Source organism: Rhinichthys klamathensis, unplaced genomic scaffold, assembly GCF_029890125.1.
Source record: "Rhinichthys klamathensis goyatoka isolate OS25496 unplaced genomic scaffold, OSU_Roscu_1.1 h1tg000024l_1, whole genome shotgun sequence".
NCBI lineage: Eukaryota > Metazoa > Chordata > Actinopteri > Cypriniformes > Leuciscidae > Rhinichthys > Rhinichthys klamathensis.
In genome coordinates this window covers 236,006-256,049 of record NW_026606575.1, presented here as the reverse complement: position 1 = coordinate 256,049, position 20,044 = coordinate 236,006, and the positions used below count along the sequence as shown (strand labels likewise).

At 39.3% G+C, this 20,044-nt stretch overlaps 1 protein-coding gene across 1 annotated transcript; it reads right to left on the bottom strand.

Moving 5' to 3' along the window:
- Nucleotides 1–1,757: 1,757 nt before the first annotated feature.
- vwa7 (von Willebrand factor A domain containing 7) lies at nucleotides 1,758–14,556 on the bottom strand. The gene is made up of 16 exons (XM_056242993.1): nucleotides 14,246–14,556; nucleotides 13,397–13,633; nucleotides 12,707–12,803; nucleotides 12,494–12,622; nucleotides 11,897–12,092; nucleotides 10,598–10,773; nucleotides 10,293–10,405; nucleotides 10,046–10,162; nucleotides 9,484–9,687; nucleotides 9,230–9,356; nucleotides 7,878–8,030; nucleotides 7,611–7,703; nucleotides 3,509–3,786; nucleotides 3,298–3,434; nucleotides 2,957–3,116; nucleotides 1,758–2,375 (listed from the first exon to the last, which is right to left on the bottom strand). The coding sequence occupies exons 1-16, from the start codon at nucleotides 14,477–14,479 to the stop codon at nucleotides 1,773–1,775; spliced, it is 3,054 nt and encodes a 1,017-aa protein (XP_056098968.1). The 5' UTR covers nucleotides 14,480–14,556; the 3' UTR covers nucleotides 1,758–1,772.
- Nucleotides 14,557–20,044: the final 5,488 nt, after the last annotated feature.

The window sequence follows — 20,044 nt, the reverse complement described above, 5'->3', positions numbered from 1 at the left end:
CTCTCAGGGTTGTTTCCCTTCCCTTTGCTGGGGGAAAACAAACTCCGAGCGGGCTGGTTTTGAGGTGCTTCTGGACCACCAGTGTGGACATCATCTAAACGAGGGCCAGCGCTGTGACTAATCACGGTCAGTCACTAAGCACAGCTCAACCCCGAGTTAGAACTAAGCACGTGCAGTGGTAGTGAGAGAGGAAAAACTTCTGCAGATTTAGGCATGTTTGGCTTGCCATATTGGCACCAAAATGCTTCCATACTGCCAAAATTATTCACACACATCCAGGCACTTTAGAACAGCCCAGGAAAGTGTGGCTGTTAAGTCTGAATCTTCAGCATGAGCACACCCCATTATAGTAGGAACTCAGCATCATTTTCAGAGTATAACAGCCCTCTCTCCGATGTAGCGATCGACATCTGTCCTCCCTGGGGCACCGAATGAAATGCCTGGTCCCTCATGAGAAGGACCAGAAACCCATCCGAAAGCCTCGACGGCATACGGCACGCTGAACGGCTCCAGCCTTTACGAGAAAGGGGAGACGAACAACGTGCTGACGTGGTCATGCACTCCTGAGAGAACATGAACCACCCACGAACGCAGTCTCAACACACTGATTAGGCATGTGAAACCGTAATCGTGGCCGTCAACCAGGCATGCAAGATAGTGAACGTGGTCATCGCTTCAATGATACATGGCACGCTGGGCGCTCAAGCCTTCAGGCAGGCGAACAACGTGCCGACGTGGTCATGCTCTCATAAGAAAGCATAAACCACCCACGAACACAGTCTCAGCATGTTTGCGATGCGCTAGAGGAATGAGTGGTTCGTGCTCACTGAAACCCTCAGATCACCAATGTTATTCGCCAAAGCAGCCCTCTTCTGGTGCACCAGAAGAGAAACTAGATCGGGAAATAAGCAAAGGGACTCACTTCATAGAGGCACGCGAGTCTTGATCTTGACCGCGCATCTTGAGCGCCGAATGACGCGCGCTGGGTTGCCGTGACAACCCGCGCTGTCAGCCGGCGCTCGACGGCACACGGCACGCTGAGCGGCTCAAGCCTTTACGAGAAAGGGGAGACGGACAACGTGCCGACGTGGTCATGCACTCCTGAGAGAACATGAACCACCCACGAACGTAGTCTCACACACTGATTAGGCATGTGAAACAATGAACGTGGCCGCCAAATAAGGACAGGAAACGATCGCATCCAGAAACACACAAGTGAAACGTCATCCTGAAAAGGACGCGATCTTCACTCGTGTTGCTCTTTCAGGAAGAAAGTACTCTCTCTATCGTGCTGAAGCACACAGGGACCCAACGCGGCAACACAGCGGGGAAACTGCAAGCCCGCTGTGCGCACTCAAACGTTTACCAGCTGTGAAAACAGCTTTTGAATTAACAGCATATAGACGCAGCCGGCAGACAGGAAACCGCGCGGACGCTGAAACGCCATCTCACCAACACAGAGAGATCCCCTCCCGAAACAGCAGACTCGTAGTCGTAAGAAAAATACATTTCTTAAAGCTCACTCACTCAGAGAGGACACAATCGGACGGCTCCGAAGCTAAAAGCATTGCGCAATGTTTACTGAATGCAAATCTTGCATGCCAATTTTCATTGGCTCGTTTTAATTCACTCGAAGGCAATTGGTCTCCCTAGCGTGATCCCAATTCGTCAGGGAACTCCCCGACGACATGTTGGAGTTCCCAGGACGAAAGGGAACTAGTATGTTTTGTGTCCATATATAATTGCATAATAAACAGTAAATCAAGCAAATTTTATCTGGGATCATAGATAATAATCAATGCTGAGTGACCCCACAACATGAGAACTAGCTGTGAAGTAAATTTCCCACTGTGAGCCCTGTTGTTTTCTCGTAATGCCCTCTGCTGACTGGCTATGAGATGACAGCGTATCATATTACCCGCTCTATCCCACAATACTAGCTCTGCCTGAGGGGCACAGCAGCCTGAGGAATAATGCATCATTACAGGCTTCCCCTTAGTCCATTCACTAATGTTCACTGGATGATCCCCATTAACTAACTGGACTGCCTCAAGACTTTGATGTCCATGTTCAGTTCCTGTTCCAAGGTGGTGATTACTGATTTCTGAGGTGTCCTTTTGTGGCAGTAGCAAAGGGAGATGGACTCCTCGCATGGTCTCTTCATGAAGTTGTGGGAAATGTTGTGCATGTCTCTCTGTAGTCACTTCAGACAGAATGAGGGTGCCTTCTCCTTGTGCCAGCTGTATGGATGCCAGTCCAGAGTGACCTCTGTCTTTTGCTACCAGTGAGACTTTCCAGCTGCCCTGAGAGCACAGAGAGGGGCAGGAGGACTCCACTTGCAGAGAAGAACATGCCGGAGGAGTTTTGTCAGGCTCCTGGAATTGTCACAAGACCATGTTTAAACATTAACAATGTTTAATATAACAGGCTAGTTCACATATGAGACAGTAGACCAACAAAAGTAAGTCTTAAGTCACATTAAAATATGCATGAATGTCATTGTATTAGATGTCAAAATATCATCTCAAGTTACATCTGCAAACAAATGCTGCTAAAACTGTTATCAGAACTAACTTTACTTTTCTCAACTATTTTTCTCAACTGGTTATTTTTGGTGATCGGATGGAATAAGTTCCCCTTAAAGATATTATGTGGACAGCATTTATTAATCTTCCATCCATTCTACAAACTGCTGGAGCCTAACCCAGCATCTAATGTCACAAGCCGGGGAAACACCATTAACAGATAGCTAGTCCATCAAAGGGTACACACATTCACATTCTCACTCAGCCCTACGGACTATATAGTGTCTCCAATTCTTATCCATGTTTTTGGATTTTGGGAGAAACCCACACAGAAACTGGGAGAAAATAAAACTCCAAAGAAATGACTTCTGGCTCAGCCAGGACTTGAACCTGGAACCTTCTTCATTATAAAACATTGTGATGGTTCTTACCTCCGGTATCACTATCAGGTGTACCACAGCATAGTTTGAGTCTGGTGAGTCTTCTGCATGAACAGTCAAAGTCAAGGTGATTGCCCTCCCTGTCTGAGCAGTTTGAGGGGTCCTTAGCTCAACCTCCCTCTTCACAGAGCTCCCCATACCGACAACTAGCCTAAAAAAAGAACAATTGTAAGGGACTTATCTAACATATCTGGCTGGAATATGAAATTACATTCATCTTTAACCAAACTAATAAACATTGATAAACATTCAGTATTTAGGTAGACCTTATTTTAGTAAAAACCTGTAGTATTTGTGTCATTTAGCTGGCTCTGTCTTTCTTCCGCTCTCACCTTTGTTGGTCTCGGTGGGAGAGATACCCAAGGTCATCTTCTGCTGAAAGACTGAAGTGACGTTTGGGTCCATGATTAAATATTTCAAACAGCACAGTCGAGCTGTGACCTGGGAGAAGTTGTGGAGCAGAGAGCACCTGGGGACAAGGGGCAATTTTTATTTTTGCTATTATACATTTTGCCAGCACATTATTCTCAAATTCACTAATACCTGAATCTGTACGTGTGTCGGTTGAATCATCTCAGTGGAAACTCTTTCGAGCAGGTTCCCCCATCCATCCTTTCCAGAGAGACACATGGTGAATGGCATCCTCGGAACTGAGTCAATGTAGCCCACTAACTCCTCTCCAGACCAATAAGAAGATGAGGAGTTCAGCAATACCTTCTGCAGGCTCTCCCCTTTGGGTCCCAAAAGAGTCACGTGACTGAAGGAGGCCTCCTCATTAGGTGAGAGGCCTGTCACTGCAACCACTAAAAACACTGGGACTCCTAAGAATAAATGTGATGGTAAGAACATAATCACTTGAAGCGTATAGATATCAACAACAATGAAAAATATAGCTGCGAGCAGCGATTACGGGCCCAAGCCGGTGGCACCGCAACCCCGGTGCCTTTAGTTACCTAAAGGCACCGGGGTGGCGGTACCACCGGCTTTGGCCCTTCATCGCTGCTCGCAGCTATATTTATATATATATATATATATATATATATATATATATAAAGCCGGTGGCACCGCCACCCTGGTGCCTTTAGGGTTATTGTGCACGACGTGCAAAAACGTAACCCTGCTTTGACTGTCGAAAAGAAGTGTGCTGTAGAGCTTGTATCAGTGTGGGCTCTGCAAAAGTGTGCATTGAGGGCACATATCAACCACAAAGTATGCGAGAGCAACCTTCTGAAAGGTCAGGTCTACATCCAGGTCTACATCTGCCGTGTGTTTACATCATAGTAGTGAAGTTTGAAGCAATCAGGTGATTTCAAAGCTTTTTGAAAGTGACAGACTTCCTGCTGCCAGTTGGTGGCGCTATAACCGGGGTGGCGGTGCCGCCGGCTTTGGCCCTTTCATCGCTGCTCGCAGCTATATTTATATATATACACACACAAACACACACACACACACACACACATATATATATATATATATATATATATATATATATATATATATACATAAATATATATATATTGTTTTTTTAAGAGACAAGACAGAATATTACTTGCCTGATCTGATTAGAAAAATAGTGTTTGTGTGTGTGTGTGTGTGTGTGTGTGTGTGTGTGTGTGTGTGTGTGTGTGTGTGTGTGTGTGTGTGTGTGTGTGTTTGTGTGTGTGTGTGTGTGTGTGGCGTAATTGAACAATGTAGACATAAAAACATACTCCGTCCTTTTGTTCATACAGGACATTATTCAAACTGCAAAGTGTTTACTTATATTTGTGTACACTTGCAATAAAACACAACATTGTGCTTTTGTCAAGCTATAAACTCTTGTCAAACTGTAAACTACAACTGTCACCCAACCAAAATCTCTTACACACACACACACACACACAGTTTAAAAGCAAAAAATATCAAACAATCCTATTTAAAAACAGTCTGTGGGAGCCATCTTTTGGACATTCATCATATCGCATTGGTTTTCATTTCTTGTCATCAAACAGAGCCCTAATCTGTTTATTTTTTCAGTTACACATTCTACATTGATTAAAAAAGAAAAATCAAATGTGTTATTATTTTTTACAGAAATAAATAATCTATCATTCAGATGAGAATAAAGTTAGTGTTAGTTCAAATTTTAAGGAAAACAAATATATGATCTGAAATATAGCACATTCATTTAAAATTCATTCAGGTTCAATTACCAAACATACAATCTTAATGTAATTTAAAGCAAACAATACATTTAAAATATATGGGTTGTATGACTATTTTTTAATATAAAAAGATATATATCCAAAAAGACAAGGCCTAAAGTTTAACAAGGGTTAAACTCTTATCACTGTAACAGACACAATCACACACACAATCACACACACACACACACACAAGTCAAATCACTTACATTTTACATGCAATATTGACTTTTTTTCTGTTTCAGCAGCGAAAATAGTTAAACAAAGATCACAGCAGAACCATCGCGCATCTCACAGCAACGCGTTCTCATTACTGAATGATTCAGCATTTTGAACGAATCGGTTGACTCAAAGATTCAATGACCAATCAATCCATAAACATCTATCTCATTCATGAATGACTCAGTCGTTCAAACGAATGAATCAATGACTCGCTCATTAAGACGGTCGCCTGGCGACACCTAATGACGGTTTAGTGTTATGTTTAAAAGTATCATTCTTTCCAACGATTGTTAATTAACTCATATTTGAAACATAAGCTATATTTATATATATACATACATATACACACACATACACAAAAATAAAATAAAAACACATTTGAAACGTGTTTGCTTACTAAATTGTGAGCTGAACGAAAGTTGCAGCAAATATCAGCAACAGGAGTCAAATTTCATTAATCACGAGAGTGAAGAGCTGACTGAAAAGATGATGATGGAATAGGCTATTTTATGTAAAAACGCCTATTTAAGCGAATCTGTCATTGTACTCTTTTATTGTTGTGTTTTCCGTGAAAAATAATAGACTATTGAACTCACAATTCAAGCAATCGGCCCCCGAAATTGCACTAATTTTAGTGACACTAAAAAGTATGCGGCTGCACTGGCATTCATAATGGTGCGCGTCCATGGCGACGAGCGAGCAGAACAGAGCGAACGTTTAGTTAATTTCTACTTCCATAGGAATTCATTCGAGCGCCACCATTTCAATGTCTGTGCGGACGTCCATATTATACTTTCGCTTTCAAGTTAGTGTTTTTAAACCCCCCAGCGGGAGGTTTACACAATTGGTTTACACAATCACACGTTGATTAACCGGTGGGAAAATATTCCCATAGTAACATCCCTAATATATAAATATTTATAAATTCAATAGGCCTACCTGATTTTGAACACAAGAGGGCAGTATAGCACTATATATGATTTGGATTATTATTATTTTTGACTAAACAACCATTCTGGCTGTTTTTAAACTTAAAAATAATTCTTAAATTGAAAAAAAGGAATAAAATGGGTTTAGTTCTAATATTTGTATAATTTTATATAAAAATAAATGGTGTATAATTACATTTTAGAAAGATATGAGACATGCCCTGATTCTTTTTTTGACATTACTTGAATCCCTCAACCATAGCAAAACCGTTTGAGATATTCAATATCTGTTCACAATTTAGCATCTTCAATGTATTTTCATCATGTTGAAAAAGTTTGGCATGAATAAAATAAACTACTTAGGAGGAGTAGCTAAAAACTCAGAATCTGAAATCCACATTCAAACCAAAATATCTGACTTCCTGTTGGTCGTAGCTAATTACGGTAAATTAGAAAGTTGTCCGGCTCGAAGAGTACAATATACATATCGAGTTTTGTTACTGTAGATAAAACTAACCCCCCCACTTTTGTCAAAAGCATTTAGAAAGTGACACACTTCCTGCTGCCAGTTGGTGGCGCTATAACTTTGACTCACAATAGTCACATCCATGTGATCGGCCTCTTACAGCGATCACACTGCTGAAGTTTCATCAAGATCAGTTAATGTATGCAGAAGTTATAACGCACTTCTTGTTTGTTGTTTCTCGCCATAAATTCGTTTCCTCGCCACGGCCAAACCGTTCGAGATATCAAAAATCCCCTCGCAAACTTTCATCCTCAATGTCTTGACTTCATGCTGACCGAGTTTCGTGCCGTTTGTTTGAATTCTCTAGGAGGAGTATTTCACATTCCATTGCGTGTGTTTTACCAACAACCCTAAATAGCCGACTTCCTGTTGGGCTGGGGTAAAAAGTAAGAGTGTGAAGTATATATGAAACGAGGAGATCTACATGTGTACCGAGTTTCATATTATTACATGCAAGCGTGTTTGATTTATGGACCATGTTTTCGGACCCCGTTCCAGGGGGCGCTGTCGAGCCCCCCTGCCACGCCCGGGTACCATCTTCAGCCCGGCCCTGATGGCCGCGGGTTCTGACATGTGTGCAAAGTTTCAGGAGTTTTTGAGCATGTTAAGGCCTCCAAAAGTGTCCAAAAGGTAGCAGAAAAATAATAATAATAATAATAATAATAATAATAATAATAATAATAATAATAATAAATAATCCTAAGGAAAACAATAGGGCCTTCGCCCTTTGGGCTTGGGCCCTAATTCAGCATTACACAAATGGCTCAGGGAACAATAAGAAAGACCTGCTATAGGGCTGCCCTCAAGTTTCCTTAGTCCTGGATGTGTCTCATTAGATTCTTTTGCAAAATAGTACAGGAAGTCCAAGTTGCTGTCACCTAGAGAACATCAGTTAATGCCAATTTGGAAAAATTCTAAAAATGTGGAAAAACACATTTTGTCATATTCATCAAATAGAATTGAATAAAAATGTGTTTTAAGGCTTAAACACATTACTCTTTTTTGTTACTTAGTCGTATTACTCACTTAATTCTATAAAGTTAAGACTTTACCTAGGATACTGAATGTAGTTGGTCCAATGGCTTTGATTGAAAGCTGCCATATACCTATCTCTAGTGGAGGCAGCAGGCTTATTCTGTATAGACCCTTAGATGAGTCTAGCATTGCTAGAGGACCATCAGTACCAGGAAGAGATTGTTGAGCACCTGAGAGAGAAAGATAGATAAGACAAATCATCCAGAGCAATTTACAAATGAGGAATACTACAATTTGATTGTAGTGAATCATCCTCGGGAGACTGTAACTAAATATGAAGTTCCATAAGTGTTTGGAAAGGTACAAGATAGTACATAGATGTACTGTAGGTGATACAGAGTGAAGCAGAGAGAGAATTAAGTGTTTTTCTTTATAAGACGGAGTGCATCAGCAGGGATACATCAATGCATACTTCTGTCTTTAGATGTTTTAATGAAGGTACAGTGAACATAAAGATTGGTCCCTTTTTGTATGGTTATTGTAAACTTGTCTTTGGAGTTCCCCCTACCTCCTGACATGCATGTTTTGACTAACACAGACTATCATTCAGCAGTGGGCCCTAGAAGTCAGCTTGCACTGTATCCGGCATGGTTTCTGGTATATCTGTATGTGCTGAGTCCCTGGTGTTCACTTCCTTTGGCAGTCTCAGGCCGCATGTATAACGGAGGCCAGCTAGTAAGAGCTGTACAAATTAAACACACTCCCCTGGACTCAAGTGGGACATTAGCGACTGACGCTAGAGAAATTTAGTGTCCTTGTTAGCACGCCCGCCTCCCATGAATATGTAGACACCTGTTCGAATCCCGCTCAGAGGAGTGAAAGTAGAACTGGAGGGGTTACTTTGCTGCCGTGACCTGGGTGGGAATGAGGTTCAGGGGGTGATTTTAATGAAGGGCAGCAGTAAGAGCTCCGCTAGTAAACCTCACTGCTCTGGCCTCAAGAGGCGCACTAGTGACTGACACCAGAGTCTGTACTCTTTGAGGGTCCTTGTTAGCATGCCCACCTCCCTTGCTTGAGAAGGCGGTTCGAATCAGAGTAGAACTTGAGGAGTTACAAATGGAGTCCTGAGACTGAGCATTGAGCACATGCAACGTTGCAAGTGAGAGTTTTACAGTTATCCAGCTTCATTTTAGTCAGTTAATTGACTTTTGGCGGTCATTTTAATAACCTTTAAGAACAGAGTGTGGCAGTGTGGTCTTTGCGACTTGGTATAGGAAGTTAATCTGGTCATCAAACACCTGCAAGTTATTGGCTTATCTGCATGTCACTGATGACCCAACTATGCTCCCCTGAACTAAGGTAATGTTCAGGGGAGCATAGTTGTCTATGCTTGGTTGACTGTTTTAGTTCTCTGCATTAGTATGAGTACCTAAGGGACTGACAAGCTCACAATGTGTGAGCTGACCAGTGATGTGCAGCATCACTTTCGTCACAGCTTTGTCCACTCTGAAGGAGTTTGATGAATCCGATTCACTCTCTGCGTGAAGCAGAGTGACCTATTCAGAGAAAGAAACATGATTATGAAGAATCCTGTATCCAGAATCCTGACAAGACTGTATAACATTCTTGAAACCGGCAGAGATTATGGTCTTTTGGTCCTCTTGTGTTTCCAGTTGACTGTACCTTGCTGGAGGTAGTGGTGTCTTCTACAATGGCTGACACTTTGTGGATGTCTTTGTTTGTCGTGAAGATGGTGATTCCTCCAGATATAGATGAAAGAGAGGAATACAGAGAGAATCTACCAGGAGATAAAGTTTCTCTCTTTCTTTTTCTTTTCCCTCTTTCTCTTCCTCTGAAGCTTGGATCCTCAGTGAGCAAGAAGTTTACCTAGCACATGTATTGATTAGATGGATGAAAATACTGTCCTGAACATAGTTTCCTACATAGACAACTGCTTTCTAAGGCAGCTTCCTAGCTGAAATGGAACTTCATAAATGACTGATCTGGAATATGCATCACATGTACTGTACAGCTTTCCTTCCATGAGACACAGTACAGTTTGGCATTAGCATGCTGCTAAGAAAACAACAGAACACTTTAATACAGAACACACAAAGTAGGAGGAATAGATAGTAAATTTGTACTTAGCCTGAACTATTAATACTGTACTTTTCATTATTGAATGAATAATTTATAGCATTTACTGTATATTGCTTTTAATGCAGTCTGTGTGTTTGTGAGTTACCTTTGTTTGCTTCTCCTGTATGAGAGCCTGGACTGCTCTCTGTAGATGACGGTCTTTAGGAGAGGCGTCTGTGAATACAAATATCTCTGACAGCGGAGGGCTATGGGTCAGAGCCAACTGATCCACAGACACATTCACACACATAAGACACACACAGATAGAGACACACTTGTAAATAATTGTGTTTAGTTGTGTTCAGTGTTTTCTAAGAATGTCAGAGAATGTCAGATCTCAATTTTATGGTTACCTGAAGAGCAGAGAGACACATCTCTGGTTCATCCCCACCTCCAAGAGCCATCAGATCCTCCATGTATTGCATGAACTGATGAGGGTCATCTGTCTCCCTCACTGGCCCGAAACCTGAGATATAACAGACTTCATCATCAGTGTGCTCAACAAAGAATTAAATATTAATACATCAAAATTTTCTTCAAACTTTTACATATGCCATTGGCACATATTGTTGAAGTGACACAACAATGTTTACTAACTCAGATTAGGGTTTTGTTCAGTGTTATAATGAGCTTAATAGGCAGAATATATCACTCTAACCAGGGTCGTGAAAAGGCACCAGAATGAAGGTGCCAGGCAGAGTAGTGCGTTGGCTCTTTTCACGAGCCTGTATGATGGAGAGGGTTCGGCGACGTGCGGCTGTGATCTCCTCAAACATGCTGCCGGTGGTGTCAATGACGAAGACCAATGGTGGGGGCTGCTGAACACTGAAAAGCCTACAGGTTTCCACAGAATTCATTACTTGTGTTTTGGATCTTTGGACAACTCTGTTTCACAAAACTAGAAACAGGAAAGTAAAACTTAACAGACAGACCAATGCACTCTCATGCACTCAATATTAAAAAGAGGTGTCATCATATTTCAATCATATAGAATCATATTTCTTGTTACAAAAACAGCCTTCTTCCATCTCAGAAACATCACTATGCTAACGAACATGCTATCTGTTTCTGATTTCTGTTTCTGCAGACAAGTTAGTTCATGCAATGCATGACCTCTAGACTAGATTACTGCAATGTATTACTGGTTACCTATTAAGGTCTGTATCAATTATAAAGTATTGCTACGGAACTTTAAGGCCCTAAGTGGTTTAACTCCTGTGTATTTAGGATATCTAAGTCCACTAAAGAAGGGAAAGCATTTTCACATTTAATGAACTCTGGAATAGCCTTCCTGATAATAATAATGGTCAGGGCTCTCTTTCAACATCACTCTCCCAATTTAAATCTAGATTAAAGATGCTTCTCTTTAGCTAAGCTAAGCATTCACAGTTATGAACAACTGCTATGATAATTATTTTCCATTTGCTTTTCTGTTTTATCTCAGGATGCCCATCCCGAGGTAACAAGAGAGTATGCCAGCTCCAGTTTGGATCGCGCCTCTTATAAAGACTTCTGATGCCTCAACAACTGTGAAGAGACGTGCCGCGAGAACTGCTGCAAGGACTTCAGATGAAGCAAACTCTGAATCAACATGCACCAATGCTAAATTTTTCTATATATCCTAATCATTTGTTCACAACATGGATTAATTTCTTCAATTAGCTCATTGTTTTTGCCTTATATTAACACATTGTTTAAATTAATACATTGTAAGATAACTGCGTGATTTGTATATGTAAATTTATGAAATACGTAACTTGGACACAGTCACCTGATAACAGATCACTCTAAATTGTAATGTAGACACATGCGTTTTCTGTAAAGCTGTTATACAAACAAATGTAAATTGAATTGAATTGTGTCACACATGAGGTGTCTAAAGTAATACAGAAATTCCTCTCTTGCCTCATATATAGATCCCTTTAAGCATTCAAGTTAAATTAAAGTGACCTCTGACCTGAGGAAGCTTTTGGGCCCCACCTCGTTGTGGAGGTCTTGGAGCACTCGAAGGGTTGCTGTGGTAGCCAGATGGGCAGCTTCTTTATGGAGGAAGTGATGAGGGGAGAACAGCGGAGATGTGCTGTCTTTGTTGATTCCGCCCTCAGCTCCTTGGTGACGACTACTGTCCAGAATTCCACCGTGACTGCACTTGCCTTTAAATAGCAAGACAATGCATGTTGCTTTTCTTATAAGTAACTTACTAAATCATCAGAATGAATCATAACTCAGTTTACCTTTATTAATTCAGCAGACATGGTTCTCTAAACTGACTTACAAATAAGGGGATCCAATTGTGCATATTAATTCATTCCAGTAATCTATTTGTTGTTGGCATTACAAAAAAGTTTTTTTTTTAAAAAATTAAAAAAATTAAAAATAAATATAAGTACATAAATAAAATCTTAAAAGTAACATTACAGTAGCAAGGTTTTGAAAAGCAAATAATGTCACAATGAAAAATCTTATTATCCTAAAAATAGGCTTAATTTAAATTTTTGAGGTTAAATGCGACCAGGACATGTTTTAGTCACTCAAATTACATGATGATGTATACCTGGCGGTTTGACAGGGTAAGTGCTGAAATAGCCAGTAGTCAGTAACGGTTCTGTCTGACGAATCATTTCCTCCAGAAGATTGCTGTAACAGCTAAATCTGTAGCATTGTGCACAGGTAGGTGTGTCCACTAAAAACAATAGCGATTTATTTATTTACAATAAAATATTTAAGGTGAAGAGTTGACTGTTTCATGATTTTACGAAGGACTCACCTGAGGCTACAGGAACTGAAGGCTCTTCTGGGTGAAGAAGGTGGAGATACACTTCTTGATGACCCATCTCCACCCAGTTACTATGACTGTAGAAGTCCTACACACAAACATAGGCACAGAGTTTGCTTAATATATTTTGTATTGCTAACAATATTCTGATTAAACAAGAATCTTGTTTTACATTTTGAGCCTCGTAATCTTTTATGTGTTTTAAATAACTTTTTTTTTAAGTTACAATTTTGATCTTTATTACGATAGGACAGTTGACACAGAGATAGTAAGTGATAGGAGAGGGGAATGGGACCATGAGCAGGGACTTGAACTTGGGTTGACTCGCCTGAAGCACAATTGCATAATTGTTGGATCACTGCCCTCAAGGATATAGTTCAGACATAATCTTTTATGTTAAAATACTTTCGGCTATCCAAGCAAAATATATAATTATTAGGAAACCATTATAGGTAGATTTCCCCTGAAAGGTGTGAATACTGTGACTTTGGCACTAAAACAAAACTCCTGACACAACATTAGCTCCACCAATGGCATGAGATTGGGGTGGGAATATCCTAGAAACCTGTTTGAAAACAGTACATATTTTTACAATTCCAACTGGTGACACTGGTGGCCCAGAAGTACACACTTCACCTTTATCAAAAACAGTGTTGGCATTACATGAATGTGTTAGCCAACCTGTAATGAGTGAAAAAGCTGGCCCAGACTACATCTAGCCCCCTGGTACTCTTTAGCCTGGGTCAGCAGCACTGTCTGGCCCCAGAACTCTCGCAGCATCTGCGTGGCTCCTTCTACCATCTCAGAGTCAAAGTGGTACACTGGATCAGACCGCGTGGCGCTCAGGAAATCCATGGCAACGTTAGCGCTTGCAACCTCACCCACAGCATGCCAAAACCCCCGACCAAGCCCAGTATACTGGAACAAAAAGATCAGTGAAACTATATGCAATACTCCATGCAAACAAAGTCAATAAAATCGTCATTGGCTAGTAAGACTTTTGTCGCACACGGACAAACATGTAATATGGCATATCTGCTCCTCTTTACAAAATGACACATTTACAAAGATAAATTCTTACGTGATATAATTTGAAAGAAACATCAGGCAATCAATAATTTTTTTATGATATAACTTAGTGATTAGAACTAAAATGTAGCAACATTGTGGGTGCTTGAGATGTTAATTGTTTTCAATAAAAAATAAAAAATTAGAACACTAATTCTACTTATAATGACTTACAGACTTCTGGGCTCATGGATTTTAATCACATTGCATTCGCTCGAAATTATTTGCTTAAATGTGTGAAATAATTTATAACATATAATCCCCCCCCCCCCCCATTTTTTTTGTTGAAAGAATATAATATACATTCACAACACACAGTGAAAATATCTGTGCTAAACTTATTCTCATCCTATAACTCAGTCACTGGCGTGTGAAATGTACCAATTTATCAGACAATGGCTAACGACATGCATTATTTAGTCACCTAGTGCAAAATGAATCGCATATGCACATAAAACCTACCAGCTCCTCATTATTTAAATCTTGTTGATGTTCCACCATTCTGCTCAGAGTTTCCATTGTGATGTTGAGTATAGCTTGTTCTGTCATGTACTGATGGGTGTATGAATCCCAGGACAACGTAAGTACGCGTGACCAGAAGTTGGGCAGAAAGGCTTGACAAATTGGCATATAGATGAACAGGACCAGGGCACACAGGTGGGTCGAAGCGGAGGAGTCCATCCCTTCACATATCATTCCACACCGGTCAAAACACCTGAACTGTTTTTAGAAAGATACATCACACCTGCAAAGGATGATGAGACAGAGCTTACCATAAGGCTCAAACAAGCAGTTGATATCTACAGGATGTGGTGAGCTGTTTTACCATACACACACAACTCTATCTAGCTATCCATAGCTGCCAACATAAAACTTTGGCCTATTTAAATAAATAAAAGCAGTTGTGACACAGGAATATTATATCATATAAAATTTTCAATTGCAGTTTATTTGACTCTTAAGGATTTAAACGGCAAAAAAAAAAAAAAAAATCTATTTAGGCCTATCTTATTTTGATTAACAGATTGAAACCAAATATTTGGTCTTATTTTTTTCTGGCTTGCCTAATGTTTTTTTTTATTTTTTATGTTTTGATCTAGGTAAAAAAAAAAAATTCCCTATTTGAATGTATTTTATTTGTATGTTCTTGTAAAGCGCTTTGAGATGCAACTTTTAATGTAGATGCAACTTTTAATGTAAAATCAAGTTTATTATTATTATTATTACAGTATTAATACCATGCAGAACATTCACCATAAAACCATACAATTAAATGATTTTTTTTCTTGACAGATTTGGGTGTGGCTTCATCCACCTGCTCTGTGTCTTCAACTGCTGATTAAATTGTAATTTATTTTTGTCATAATGCAACCATACATTTCTAAGTTTTTTACAAAGTGCTGATACCATTACACATATTATGTAATCACAAAAGAGATTTTTTCTTACCTCTGCTGGCTTCTTTCCTTTTGTGGTCTCAGTCTGGCTTTTTTCAGCTTGTATTTTCGTGCATTTTACCATTTGACAGATTCAAACTCCAATCAGCAATCAGAAATGCCTTGTGCACATGTTGTGGTTTTACAAACAGACTGTTAGCAATTTGTGTCCTCACCACATTATGTGCAGTCTTTTGAATAACAGAAGCTGAATAACAAGTTTTAAGACTCTTGTTTTTGTGAATATTTCTGGAGGTGCTCCTAAGCTAAGAAAGAGACAGAAACATGCCTGCAACCTGGTTAAGAAGAATGTCCACGAGACTCATATCCTCATGGCATGTGCTTCCCTCCTTGTCTTCTTTCTCCTCTCTCTCTCTACAGTTTTTTCTCCCTCACTTGCCCCATTTTAGCATGCTGCATTGACTCCACACAATAGTGCTGCATATATTAAGGGCCACTGTGTCCCCCTTCCCTGCTCTTCATTCCCGTCTTTTGCTTGACATGAAAACACACACCATGCTCACTTCCCCCAGTGCTTCTATTGTCACTTCATGGTGAAAGACTTAAGACGTGTTGCTAACCAACCCCTCTCCAGGCATTAGACTTCAGACTCAAGCTTTAGGAGGGCTGGAAGGATCAAATTGCTTTGTATTGTGGATCTTTTGTAGTTTGTGAGTTTTGCCTTTGGAGGGCCTATGTCTGAATGTTTATATAGATTATTGCGTACTAAATGCAAATCAGTACATAAAATTTTGCATGTACTGCAACAGCACTGGTGAAGCTACTGTACCATCCAAGTTGACAATTAAGAGTAGGGCTTGCAACTTAAAATGGACAATCAAACAATCAAGTGAACCGTTTAGCAAGCATGAGGAACTTTTCCCCCTACCTCTTTCTTTCACATCCAGACAGATAATCATCTACAGCACTCCCAATGGTTCACTGGCATCATCAATCAATCAATCATCAGTGTTACACTACATTGAAATGTATTTGTCAAGCTACAAAATACTCATAACTTTTTAATTATTATTATTATTATTATTATTATTTGGGAGACAACCTCAATTTTGAACAGACAGATTTATTCTAGATCTAACTCAAAAGAGTCGACTGGTACAAAAAGACCTGGAATGCCACCTTCTTGAATCAGTAAACCTTTTGGAATCTGATCATTAACAAGAACTGCCCAAGCGAACATACATATGTTACTCATCCTCCACAATGAGAGAACATGCATTTGCTGCTTTTTACCTCTAAGTGGCATTATAACCATTTTTACGAAACCGGGACCTGGAGACAGAAGAGTAGGTGAAAGAGTTTATTAAACAGCAGGCAGACAAACAGGTAAATGGCAAACACAAGGTAGAGGAGTGCACAGGACACAGACACTGGAGAGGATCGCTGAAGAGGAATGCTGGGGATGAACACTGGAGGAATTGCTGGAGAGGACACAGGAGATTACACAGGTAAAGACACATGAGACACAAGAGATTTTTTACAGTGTAAATACAGTATGGGAGAGAGAGAGAGAGAGAGAGAGAGAGAGAGAGAGAGAGAGAGAGAGAGAGAGAGAGAGAGAGAGAGAGAGAGAGAGAGAGAGAGAGAGAGAGAGAGAGAGTGTGTGTGTGTTTACCTCAGGGTGCTAGGCAGTGAAGTTGAATTTGGTTGGAAGGATGTGAACTATATAGTATCTTGAAATGTATGTTGAGGAGTAATGAATATCCATCAAGAAAAGCAGGTGTGAGGTAGATTCAAAATAGATTTAAAATACACCTTTCAGTGCTATTTGACAATGTTTCCGGCTTTAGAACGCCTTCACAGCATGACTGCTATAGATACTTTAGTGCAAGCACTGCCTATTCTGTTCAAAGTGCAGTGACACTGCAACCGCGTATTGACTGCAAGCTAAGAATAACTCAGTTATCTTGTAAAAGAAGAAAAGTCAAAGAAATCTTGATCAGCAGCCATGGTTGGTGTGTTTCTACTTGCATGTAAGTAATGAAATTACAAAATCTTAAATATTCAATAAATTAAATAAATTAAACTTTTTTAATGATAAATTATTATTATTATTTCTTAGATATCTCAGTGAATCTAATCCTTCAAAGTCAAGGTAAGTTTTAATAGTGCACTGAATAAACACCTTTGCAGTTAATGTAATATTGTACTTTTTTTAGGATGAACAAACGTCTTATTTCCTTCACAGGCAAACAGCTTCAAAAAGCCAAGATTTTCAGTGGAAATACAGAAGTACCAGAAGGTGGTAGACTGGAGATTACTTGCAGTACATTTGGTTTTACAAAACCAGAGGCTAAGGCAGTTTATGTATATCTGTGTAAAGATGGTAAAGCTATAGATATGAAACACGGACCCACTCGACAAGACATCACCTTTAAAATAGAGAGAATAGAAATGGACCATTCGGGCAACTACAGCTGTCTGTTTTCTGAAGAGCACTTGGAAATAACCAAAGTGATGGGATATGGTAAAAATATTGTCTTCATAAATGTGATCGGTAAGATGTACGACACTTCTGCTTACATTTGAGAGTGTGTTTGGTTCCTGTGCACAGATGAGACATGTTGAATAACACACTTGTGCAGATTAACCACAATAGACTCACTGTTGTACAAAATTGCCTTTAATGAGAGAGAAATGTTTGAAATTGTGTTTTTCTTTTTGCTTTAGACCCTTTGTCCTGGAATGCATTAAAGGCCATGCTAAACATTTAACCATAAGTGTTCCCTTTCTCTCTACAGAATCTTTATTTAATTCACAGATACATTTGCTACAGTCTGAGGTGGCAGTGGGAAGGGATGCTGAGTTTATCTGTACAACATCCAATCCTATGAACAAAAACCTGTCCAATAATATGATTTTGGCTTTTCTCATCAAAAATGAAAAGCCCATTCAAGTCAATATTTGGGACACAAAAGAAACGATGACAACATTCACCCTCAGAGAGGTCCGGATGGAAGATGCTGGAACATACAGTTGTGCTTTGTTAAACATTCTCCCTTACCATGGAATGAGACTTGATCGAAATAATAAAGTCAACTTTCAGATAGTTGGTAAGAATGGGAGGGTAAGAACAAAACCAAACTTTTGTATGGTTAATGTGTTTGGCTGTTCGGGGTGCCATGCATTCTTAATATTATGATTTACTCAGTTTAGTGAGAGCATATACCTTTGTGAAAAGAAGTACTATTGTATTTAGCATACCTTTGAAAAGAGTTGTTATTACATAAATAATGTACAGTACTTTAAAAGAATAGTTCCATGCAAAAATATGTTTTCAGTGACTACATTTCAGGTTAATTAAAAAATAAATGAAAATGTTTTATAGTTCAAATTTATATGAAATACAATTAGTTGATATTCAGAGGATTATTTTACCCACTTAAGTGCAGTAGTATGTTCTACCGAATGTAGTGACAAACATTTATATTACTCATAATGTTGCCGTAACTTTGCCAAGTAAGACATCTTCCTGGATCACTTGTTGATCCTGGAAAAACAATCCTGTCCAAAAACAGTCCTAACCCTATCCCAACACCTAACACTGCCCATAACCTATCTCTAAAATCAGAGGGTAATTAAAGGCGAAAAGGAGTAAAAGCCCTTTACATTACAGTTAAAATGATAGCCAATAACTTTACATGTGATTTAGTATGTTAGCCAACAGATGAAAATAAATCTTTAAAGCATAACAAAAGATCATTTAAAAAATAATAATGATTTTATCATAATTAAAGGTTACAGTCTTAAAGGGTTGGTTCACCCAAACATGAAAATTCTGTCATTAATTACTCTCCGTCATGTCGCTCCGAACCTGCAAGACTTTCATTCATCTTCAGAACAAAAATTAAGATCTTTTTGATGAAATCTGAGGGATTTATGTCCCTCCGTTGACAGCTACCAAACTACCACTCTGACGCTTCAAGAAGTTCAAAAACAGATCGTATTACTAATCCATATGAATTGAGCGTTTTAGTCAACATTTTCTGAAGAGACTCAAGTGTTTTATAGGGTGAATAGATTGAATTTAGGGTTTTATTCACATATAAACATTGATCAGTGAACATAAACAGAAGCTCAACCGAACCTGCTTGAAGCGCGAGGATAAACGTCTTGTGGAAGCTCAAACGTGCTGCATAACACACGAGAATGAACCTCATTGAGTTTATGATTGTTTCTAAATGAATAAAAGCCTAAATTAAATCTGCTCAGCGTACAAAGCGACCAAGTCTCTTCAGAAAATTTGGACTAAACTGCTCTATTCATCTGGATTAGTTTTACCATCTCTTTATGAACTTTTTGAAGTGTCAAAGTGGTAGTTGTGTAGCTGTCAACGGAGGGAAAGAAATCACTCAGATTGCATTAAAGATATCTTTATTTGTGTTCCGAAGATGAATGAAAGTCTTACTGATTCGGAACGACATGAAGGTGAGTAAATTATGACAGACTTTTCATTTTAGGAAAACAAATCCTTTAAGAAGCAAAATCCTTATAGACAATAGTGTGTAGGCTACTTTCTAAGTACAGTCTAGTGGCCTTTTATTTCATTAATATCATATTACCTGCAAGAATATTTAAATAACTACATGCACTTACTATAGGGTTGGGATTAGGGTTTGGTTTAGGATTAGTTACATGTAACTATGCATTAATTATATTATTTTACAAGGGTAGTTAACTACAGTATTACATTGCAACATTTAATCAAACCTACAATAAAATATTTTTTTGTGTTTCTGGGATTTCTTTGACAGTGGCGTCTAGCAGCGGCTTCGACAAAATCATTATTGTCATAATAATGTGC